An 11,503-nucleotide genomic window follows, 5' to 3' on the forward strand; every position below is an offset into this window, starting at 1 on the left:
TGTCAATTCTTTCAAAGAACCAGCTCCTAGAATATTATGCAGCCATCAAAAGGAATGAAATCTTGCCATTTGCAACAACATGGATGGAACTGGAGGGTATTATGCTGAGTGAAATAAGTCAATGAGAGAAAGACATGTATCATATGACCTCACTGATATGAGGAATTCTTAATCTCAGGAACCAAACTGAGGGTTGCTGGAGTGGTGGGGGGTGGCAGGGTTGGGTGGCTGAGTGATAGACATTGGGGAGGGTATGTGCTATGGTGAGCACTGTGAATTGTGTAAGACTGTTGAAACACAGACCTGTACCTCTGAAAGAAATAATACATTATATGTTAAAAAAAAAAAGAAGATAGCAAGAGGGGAAGAATGAAAGGGGGGAAATTGGAGGGGGAGACGAACCATGAGAGACTATGGACTCTGAGAAAGAAACTGAGGGTTCTAGAGGGGAGGGGGTAGGGGAATGGGTTAGCCCGGTGATGGGTATTAAAGAGGGCACGTTCTGCATGGAGCACTGGGTGTTATATGCCAACAATGAATCATGGAACACTGCATCAAAAACTAATGATGTAATGTATGGTGATTAACATAACATAATAAAAAAAAAAAGGTTAATACATAGAACAACCTCTCAATTCCAGTACATGGAATTAAGAACAGTAAGATCTCAAGTATTACTAGCTATTATCAATCATCTCCTTTTCTTCATCATCCTCCTTTCAATACAGCTCACTGGAACTTTTTCCTCTTAAACTCAAGCAGAGAAAGTATAATAAAACTCTAAAAATAATAGATTGGAATTGAGAAAATTTGGTAATGAAATTTCCTTTCTCTGAAAATTGTTTTTATTGTGTAATTGAAACTTTGATTATTATTCCTGTGTATGAATGCTGAGAGGGAATAACTGAATCACAGAAGTCAATTTTAGCATTTGGAAAGCCAAGAAATGAGAGTAGTGTAGTTTTGTGCATGGGACACTGAATAAGACCAGGAAACAGGAAGTCTGGGCTCTAGTCTCTATCTTCAACCAAAAAAGCTGTATGATTTTGGCATTTTTCTGCCCCTAACAATTTCATCTGGAATTTTCATAGAGTTGAAGTATATATTCTCTGAGGTCTTTTTTAATTTTTTGGGCTTTATTCAGTTGAAAGTTGTACCTTTTGAAGAAAATTGGAAATGTATTTATTGTAAGACTGTTCCTTTTAGAGTAAACTACTATTAATAAAGGCACAAGTAGTGAGCCTTTACTAGAAAGTTTTGCATTTATTTTCCCCCTAAAATACTCACATTATGTGTTTTATAGGAAATAACAATATGAATTTAATATCATTTGTCTGCTTTGTTTTAGGTTGGTACAGAGGAGTTTCAACAAAGAAGCCAAATGTAAAGGTAATGAAAAGTTTATTGTTACCGTTTCTAATGTAGGAAGTTACCTGTATGTTTATTTGATATAAAAATAATTATTACTTGTCCATCTTTTAATCTTTTACAATAGCCACACTCATTCTTTCTTTACAGAGCTGTATCAGACCCTGCTCTGTGTCAGCAATATTAAAATGCTTTTTTTAAAAGGCAGAAAATGCATGTATGATCATAGCTACAAAGCTTCTTTTGATAAAGCCTATTTAGGACATTTAATATTTTTTCCTTCAAGTATTTGACAAAAAGTAAATTAACCTCACAACCAACACCGAAGAAATACAAACAATTGTAAGAGAATATTGTGAACAATTACATGCCAACAAATTGGGCAGTTTGGAAGAAATGGCTGAATTCCTAGAAACATATAAAGTACCAAAACTGAAACAGGACAAAATATAAAACCTGAACAGACCCATAACAAGCAAAGAAATTGAAGCAGTAATCAAAAATCTCCCAACAAATAAGCATCCAGGGCTGGGTGGCTTCCCAGGGGAATTCTACCAAACATTTAAAGAAGAATTAATACCTGTTCTGAAGGTTTTCCAAAAAATAGAAATGGCAGGAAAAATTCTAAACTCATTCTATGAGGCTAGCATTACTTTGATCCCATAACCAGACAAAGAACCCATTAAAAATGAGGATTACAGACCAATATCCCTGATGAACATGGATAGAGAAATTCTTACCAAGGGGATGCCTGGGTGACTTAGTCCATTAAGCATCTGCCTTCGGCTCAGGTCATGATCCCAGGGTCCTGGGATTGAATCCCACATCGGGCCCCTTGCTCAGTCGGGAGCCTGCTTCTCCCCCTGCCTACTCTGCCTGCTGCTCTCCCTGCTTGTGCACTCACACTCTCCCTCTCTCTGACAAATAAATAAATAAAATCTTAAAAAAAATTCTTACCAAGATACTAGCTAATAGGATCCAATAGTACATTAAAAGGATTATTCACCTCTACCAAGTGGTATTCATTTCTGGGTGGCAGGAGTGGTTCAATATCCGCATACCAATCAACATCATACATCACAATCCCTCAATAGATGCAGAAAAGCATTAGACAAAATACAGCATCATTTCTTGATAAAAATCTTCCACAATGTAAGGATAGAGGGAATACACCTCAACATCATAAAGGCCATATATGAAAGACCCACAGCTAATATCATCCTCAGTGGGGAAAAACTGAGAGCTTTTCCCCTTAAGGTCAGGTACACGACAGGGATGTTCACTCTCACCACCGTTGTTCAGTATAGTACTGGAAGTCGTAGCCTCAGCAATCAGACAACAAAAAGAACTAAAAAGCATCCAGATTGGTAAAGAAGTTGAACTTTCACTCTTTGCAGATGACATGATACTCTGTGTAGAAAACCCAAAGACTCCACCCCAAAATTGGTAGAACTCTTAAAGGAATTGCAAAGTGGCAGGATATAAAATCAATGGACAGAAGTCTGTTGCATTTCTATACACCGATAATGGAGCAGCAGAAAGAGAAATCAAGGAATCGATCCTGTTTACAGTTGTACCAAAAACCATGATACCTATGAATAAACCTAACTAAAGAGGTAAAAGATCTGTACTCTGAAAACTTTAGAACACTTATGAAAGAAATTGAGGAAGACATAAAAAAATGGAAAAACCTTCCATGCTCATGGATTGGAAGAAGAAATATTGTTAAAATAGCTATACTACCCAAAGCAGTCTACACATCCATTGCAATCCCTATCAAAATAGCACCAGCATTTTTCACAGAGCTGGAAGAAACAATTCTAAAATTTGTATGGAATCAGAAAATACCCTGAAAAGCCAAAGTAATGTTGAAAAAGAAAACCAAAGCTAGAGGCATCACAATTCTGGACTTCAAGCTGTATTACAAAGCAGTAGTCATCAAAACAGTATGGTACTGGCACAGAAACAGACACATAGATCAATGGAACAGAATAGAAAACCCCAAAATGGACCCTCACCTCTGTGGTTAACTAATCTTCAACAAAGTAGGAAAGAACATCCAATGGAAAAAAGACAATCTCTTTAACAAACTGTTTTGGGAAAGTTGGACAGCCACATGCAGAAGAATGAAACTGGACCACTTTCTTACATCATACACAAAAATAAATTAAAAATGGATGAAAGATCTAAATGTGAGACAGGAAAGACTAAATGTGAGACAGGAACCCATCAAAATCCTAGAGGAAAACAGGCAGCAACCTCTTTGACCTCAGCCTCAGCAATTTCTTGCTAGAAACATCTCCAGAGGCAAGGGAAACAAATGCAAAAATGAACTATTGGGACTTCATCAGGATAAAAAGCTTCTGCACAGCAAAGGAAACAGTCAACAAAAGTGAAAGGCAACCCGTGGAATGGGAGAAGATATTTGCAAATGATATATCAGATAAAGCGCTAGTATCCAAAATGTATAAAGAACTTATCAAACTCAACACCCAAAAAACAAAAAATCCCATCAAGAAATGGGCGGAAGACATGAACAGACATTTCTCCAAAGAAGACATACAGATGGCCAACAGACATATGAAAATATGCTGTATATCACTTGGCATCAGGGAAATAAAAATCAAAACCACAAGACCTTGGCTAATTGAATTAAAAAAAAAAAAAAACCAACACAATCAGATACCACCTCACAGCAGTCAGAATGGCTAAAATTAACAAGTCAGGAAACAGAAGATGTTGGTGGCAATGCAGAGAATGGGAAACCCTCTTTACACTGTTGGTGTGAATGCAAAGTGGTGCAGCCATTCTGGAAGACAGTATGGAGGTTCCTTAAAAAGTTAAAAATAGAGCTACCCTATGACCCAGCAATTGTACTACTAGGTATTTACCCAAAGGATACAAAAATAGTGATTCAAAGGAACACATGCACCCCAATGTTTATAGCAACAATGTCCACAGTAGCCAAACTGTGGTAAGAGCCCAGGTGTCCATTGATAGATGAATGGATAAAGAATATGTGTGTATATATATATATATGAATATTATGCAGCTATCAAAAAGAATGAAATCTTGCCATTTGCAACAATGTGGATGGAACTAGAGGGTATTATGATAAAGTGAAATAATTCACTCAGAGAGAGACAATTATATGATTTCACTCATGTGGAATTTAAGAAAGAAAACAGATGAATATAAGGGAAGTAAAGGAAAAATAATATAAGATAAAAACAGAGGGAGGCAAACCATAAGAGACTCTTAACTATAGGGAACAAACAGTGTTGTTGGAGGGAGGTGGGTGGGGCATGGGTAATTTGGTGATGGGCATTAAGGAGGGAACTTGTTATAATGAGCACTGGGTGTTATATGCAAGTGATGAATCACTAAATTCTACCCCTGAAGCTTATGATATATACTATATGTTAACTAAATTGAATTTAAATAAAAAACTTATTAAGGGGGGCACGTGTGGTGATGGGCCCTGGGTGTTATATGCAACTAGTGATTGTTGAACACTACATCAAAAACTAATGTGTATTATATGTCGGTTAATTGAACACAATAAAATAAATAATTTAATAAAAGTAAATTGACTTATTCATAGTCCTAATCTTGTGGAGGTATGTGTTTATTAAGACAAATTTACTTCTAAAATACAAAATGGAAAAAACTTTTTTTTTATTATGAACAGTTAGCCACTGTATGTATAGTACATAGTTTTTGATGTAGTGTTCAGTGATTTGTTAGTTAAGTAAAATACAAAATGGAAAAAACTTTCAAATAATTTTCAATTAGATGTCCTTGTTGATGACAATATTGTTGTTAAAATATGAATTTAAATGACTTTTTATGAACTAGATTTTATATATTTATTGTTACCAATTAATATTAATTTGATCAAAAAGTGTATTTTAAATGGCAGATATAATACATTTAGGAACATTTTTCTCCAGTCATGCATTTACAAAAACTTCTTTCTACCTACTCTTTCATATAATTAATATTATCAGCTTTTCTTATATTTTTTATGTAGCTTAATATTTAATATATAATGATTTTTTCTTATATAGAAAAATATTGAAATTATCATGTACTATTTTTATTAAAAAAGAAAATTGTTTAGAGTTCTAACTAATTTTGCCAGTAGAATCATTCAGTTTGTTAGTTTATAAGGTAATGATTATAAGAAGGCAGTATCTTCAAATTTTAATTCCTTCCAGCCAGGGCTTCTCATCCTTGGCATTGTTCACCTCTTGGGCCAGATAATTCTTCATTGTGGGTAGTTGTCTTGTGCATTTTAAGATGTTTAGCAGCATATGTGAGCTCTATTCAGTAAATGTCAGTAACAAATTCCCCCTCAAGTTGTGGCAATGAAAAATGTCTGCAGACATTGCCAAAGCCCCCCCTCCCCTACCGCTCCCAGGGGTGGGGTGACGGTGATGGTGGTAAAATTTCCCCTGATTGAAAACCACTGCTCATAGGTAATTTTTTCTTGTGTTTCTAATTTTTAAAAAAGATTATTTATTTGAGAGAGAGAGAGAACAAGCTGGGTAGGGGGGGAGAGGGGCAGAGTGGGAGGGAGAAGCATTTTCCTCATTGAGCAAGGAGCCCAATGTGGGACTTGATCCCAGGACCCTGAGATCATGACCGCAGCTGAAGGCAGACACTCAACCAACTGAGCCACCCAGGTGCCTCAGAGTTCTGTTTTAGAGTGAGGAAAAGGTGCTCAGAATCTCATACCTATTTTCTAAATTCCTTTTCCTATAACAAAGGTGTTTAGAGACTATGGGAGAGGCCACTTTGTAATTAATCTTAGCAGTGATTTCATAAGCTAATCAAAATGAAAAAAACAAATTAATCTTAAATGTTTGAGCTCATTTTATCTGATCAGACTCCTTTAATTTCTTTACTTTCGACTAATGTGGTACTTCTGAGATTGTGCATTTTGGAAATACCAACTTCATTTTAGAATCTTAGATTATTGTATATTTATTAATAATATATCTGTATACCTTTTAATAGCTTGCATTTGTATTATTTTTTGTACTGATATTCTTAAACTTTAAAAATTTAATAGATGGAAATAACAATTTCATTTCCTGTGGCAATGATATTTTGTGGAACCATGGTGAAAATTCTTTAGTGTTTGTAAAATATAATCATTTAGTGATTCCACACAGTTAAAGTGATACAAAATGCATTTCTATGTATCTTTTATTTGTCTTAATATTATAGTCACAATAAATAAAAATTTCAATAGGTTTTTCATAGCTGTTAGTGGTTAAAGAAAATTAAAAGGCGACTTATTACTATGTCTTGAGTTGTGTATGACTTATACTAAAAATAAAACTCGAAATAGCCCAAATAAAATAATATCTGAAGTAGATAGCAAATATAGTGTTCAGAAATCTCCATAAGTGGTAAAACATTTTTTTCTATAAAACAGTTTTAAAAAGTCTCAAAGCTTAATTGTTTTGTTCTCTATGAATACTCTGTAATAAGATGTTACATTCTTAAGGGAAAAGTGGGATGATTATAAAATACCCTTTCAGTTATATATTTTTGTGACCACATGCTAAAGTTGTACGTTTAAGAGAGGGATATTATGTAGGAAAAATATACTACTCAGTTTTATTCTCAATGATCTTAAGAATGATAGATTTTTGTCTTTTGCATTTTTTGAAGACTTTATTTTTACAGAATACACTATAAGGTAGAACTTATTTTGGCTGTATAATTTTAGAAATCAGAAGTTTTTGAGACACAATATTATCTTCTGGTGAAACGTCGTGTTACATAATTGTTAAGCTCGCCATAATACTAGCTTTCTTAAGAATATACATAAAGAAAGAATAAGAGAGTAAGATAAGATTAAGAAAAGGACAGCAGATATTTGACAATAATTTTGTGTTTTTTATAAAACATATGCTCAAGAGGAAAAGAATGACATTCAAGAGAGTTTATATTTCCCATTTTGTAGTTTCAGGATCAGCTTTTATGTAGTTACTGTCAACTGGATACCTAGAATTCTGCCAGATAGCTACAGGGCCTTATAGAGTGTTTTACATTGCAAAAGTAGAGGTATAGAGGCATGGAACTGCAAGAGATGTTCAAAGAATGTTAGATAGTCCAAACTGGCTAGGGCATAGTACAGGAAAGAGATGGATGGTAAGGCAGGAAAGGGAGGGTGGATCCATATTTGAAGACTCTTATATGCCAAAGAATATAAGGAATGCTAAAGAATTTGGATTTTCTCTCTGGCAACGGGGAAACTGCCATTTAACAGAGGCATGGATCTATTCTTGCCACACAGCATAATAATAATTATTTTTTAAATAGATGTACTTATTTATTTGAGAGGGAGGAGAGAGAGAACAAGTGAGCGAGTAGGGAGGGAGGGGCAGAAGGGAGGAGAGAGAATCTCAAGCAGAACCCCTCAGTGAGTGTGAAGCCCGATGTAGGCCTCAATCTTACGATCCTGAGATCATGATCTGAGCAGAAATTAAGTCAGACTCTTGATGTGCGCTTAATCCACTGAGCCACCCAGGCGCCCATATGCAGCATAATTATAAAATAAAGTTTTGCCATCAGGGAAGTGCAAATCAAAACCACAATGAGATACCACCTTACACCTGTTAGAATCATGGAACACTACATCAAAAACTAATGATGAGTACTCTATGGTGACTAACATAACATAATAAAAAAAATTATAAAAAAAGATAAGTGAAAAAAAGGGAATAACAAATGTTGGGGAGGATGTGGAGAAAGGGGAACCCTCTTACACTGCTGGTGGGAATGCAAGCTGGTACAGCCACTCTGGAAAACAGTATGGAGGTTCCTCAGGATGTTAAAAATAGAGCTACTCTATGACCCAGTAATTGCACTATTGGGTATTTACCCCAAAGGTACAGATGTAGTGAAAAGAAGGGGCACATGCACCCCGATGTTCATAGCAGCATTGTCCACAATAGCCAAACTGTGGAAGGAGCCAAGATGTCCTTCAACAGATGTATGGATAAAGAAGATGTGGTTCATATATACAGTGGAATATTACTCAGCCATCAGAAAGGATGAATACCTACCATTTGCATCGACATGGAGGAAACTGGATGGTATTACGCTAAGTGAAATAAGTCAAGCAGAGAAAGACAATTATCATATGGTTTCACTCATATGTGGAATATAAGGAATAGTGCAGAGGACCATAGGGGAAGGGAGGGAAAACTGAATGGGAAGAAATCAGAGAGGGAGACAAACATTGAGAGAGTCTGGACTCCGGGAAATAATTCGCGGGTTGCAGAAGGGAGGGATTGGGGGGATGGGGTAACTGGGTGATGGGCATTAAGGAGGGCATGTGATCTGATGAGCCCTGGGTGTTATACACAACTAATGAATCATTGAACACTACATCAAAAACTAATGATGTACTAATAGAACTTAATAAAAAAAAGGAAAAAATATAAAAGAGTTTATTGGAGAAGCAGTAAGCACCTGTTAAAGATACATATTGAAGCTATGAATTGTTTATGGATGAATTCTAAAATTGCTCTGAAATACTGTAGTAGGTAAAAATGTGTATGTGGGGATTAATAAATCAAGATTGGCAAAATGTTAATAATCATTAAAGGTGAATGGTAGGTTCATGTAGGCTCAGTACGTTCTGTCTAATTCTGTATGTATTTGAAATGGGGATAACATTACTTATTTCATAGAATTGTTACAAGGAATCAATGATCTTACATGAAGCTCTTAACACAGTGCTTAACACATGATAACAGCACAATAAATATTTGCTTCTGTTGCTATAACAACTACTGCTATGATAGCATAGGGCTTGCAAATGAGACTTTAAAGACTTGACAACACCTTGAAGGACAGAAAAAGAGGAACTAGTACAGAGACTGAGAAATAGAGGTGATAGTTGGCTAAGGAGAAGAAAGGTGTTTTGTTGTTTTTTTTTTTTTTAAAGGGTAATTAATGATTTCAAGTACTGTGGAGTAGTCTAGTAGAATGGGTACTGAGTAGGGGCTATTATATTTGGCAATTAGAAGGCCATTGGTGACTTTTAAGGGAATCTGATTTAATAGCATGATAGTGGCAGAGAGCCAGAATCTAGTGAAAGATTATGGGTGAAAGGAAGAAAGTAGATACAGATTCTAAGGAATGTAAATTTGTTGGTTGGGGTGTAGAAAACTCTGATGAACATTTTGAATTTGATTTATATAAAATTCTAGAAAATGCTAATAATTTATAATGCCTTAAGTTTAGTGGTTCCCTGCCAATAGTGTTGAAGAGATGGATGGATTACAAAAAGATATGAGAAAACTTTTGGGGGTGGTGCAAATTACTTTACTTTAATTGTGCTCATGATTTCACTGTAAATATACTTTATGCCAAAAAGGCACCAAATTCTACACTGTTAGTATTTGCAGTTTATGGTGTATCAGCTATACCTCAATTAAGTTGTTAAAAAAACAAATGGCTTTTATATCAAACCCTGAAGATGTGATTTCATATTTATTCTGAAAGTTATCATTTCAGTTTCTCAATTTACTTTCTAGTTTTAGTGATTAATTTTGATACAGACTTGGTCAAATATCAAGTAATACTGAGACCTTTCTAACAATTATTTTTATTTTTATTATTATTTTTAAAAAATATTTTATTTTTATTTTTATTTATTTGACAGAGAGAAAGAGAGACAGCGAGAGAGGGAACACAAGCAGGGGGAGTGGGAGAGGGAGAAGCAGACTTCCTGCTGAGTAGGAAGCCTGATGGGGGGCTCGATCCCAGGACCCTGGGATCATAACCTGAGCCAAAGGCAGACACTTAATGACTGAGCCACCCAGGCGCCCCTAACAATTTTTTTGAAGTGAAGGAAAACTGTAGTTGTCATCAATAGTTCTCCTAACTGAAAACTTTTTTTAAAGGTGACTTTTATCATTGTTACTCAGCATTGGAATTTTGTGTTTGTGATTTGGAATTTATCTAACAGCCACATGTTAAGTGTACTCCATTGATGGGCCTTATTATTAGTGTGTTTGTGTTGTTGTAGGTGGGTAGAAAGTGGTAGATGTTGAAAAGAATGAAGGCTAGGTGATATTTTGTGCCGGGCTTACTCAGTGAGTTTGGAAGTCTTCCAGACCACCCCTAGGTTTAAAGATTTGCTATGAGGACCCACAGGATTCATTATATACTTGCACTCAAAGCTATGAATTACTACGGTGAAGAATACAAATCAAAATCAGCAAAGGGAAAAGATGCATGGGCTAAAGTCTGGAGAAATCAGGCTCAAGTTTCCAAGAGTCTTTTCCCAGTGGAGTCACACAGGACAAACCTAATTCCCCCAACAACACTTTGACAACACGTGTGAAATGTTGCCAAACAGAGAAGCTTGTTTGAGACCTGGTGCCGAGAGTTTTAATTGGGCACTGGTCACATAAACAGCCTCTGCCTAGCATATAACAAAATTCCACACTCCCAGAAGGAAAGCAGGTGTTCATCATAAACCATATGGTTTGTGCAAAATAGTTTAGGCACAGTGAGCAATTCTTATCAGTTAATGGTGAGAACCCTCCCCAAATTTAAGTTTAAAATAGGTATAAGAGTTTCATTTGGCCCACGTTTTCAGCAACACTTTTCATTTTTGGTATTTTAAATTTTAGCCATTCATATGGATGGGGTAGTAGTATCTTGTTATGATCTTAATTTTTATTTCCCTGATGACTAAAGAAGTTGAACACTTTTTCAAATGTTTACTGGCCTTTTATCTCATTTTTTCTTGTAGTGTCTTTTCATGTCTCTCACTTATATTTTACTGTTTTTTTAATTGAATTATATGAATTCTTTATTCTGAATATAAATCTTTGTAAATATACTCTTTTAGTCTGTGGTTTGCCTTTTTATTTTCTTAATATTGTGTTCTGAAGAGTAGATTTTAATTTTGAGAAAGTCTAATTTGTCATTTAAAATTTTTTTGTTATGGTAGAGCTAATGTTCTATCTTTAGTATTATTGTCTAATTCATTTTCTGTCAGTTGAGTTAGTTGTATTTTGCAGGAAATTTGTCTATTTCATTAGTTTTTTATTTTCGTTATTATTCAAGCTATTTATTATTTTTTTATTTTTTTATT

At 35.1% G+C, this 11,503-nt stretch overlaps 1 protein-coding gene across 1 annotated transcript in view; it reads left to right on the top strand.

Moving 5' to 3' along the window:
• Nucleotides 1-11,503, top strand: part of LOC145717414 (uncharacterized) — a 129,798-nt gene that overhangs the window by 79,428 nt on the left and 38,867 nt on the right. Inside the window, exon 3 of the mRNA XM_081805659.1 lies at nt 1,349-1,389. Within this exon, the coding sequence (XP_081661785.1) occupies nt 1,349-1,389 (41 nt within the window). The remainder of the gene's footprint in view (nt 1-1,348; nt 1,390-11,503) is intronic.

The sequence above is a fragment of the Leptonychotes weddellii genome, chromosome 1 (genome assembly GCF_054177405.1).
Source record: "Leptonychotes weddellii isolate Sample4059 chromosome 1, ASM5417740v2, whole genome shotgun sequence".
Lineage (NCBI taxonomy): Eukaryota > Metazoa > Chordata > Mammalia > Carnivora > Phocidae > Leptonychotes > Leptonychotes weddellii.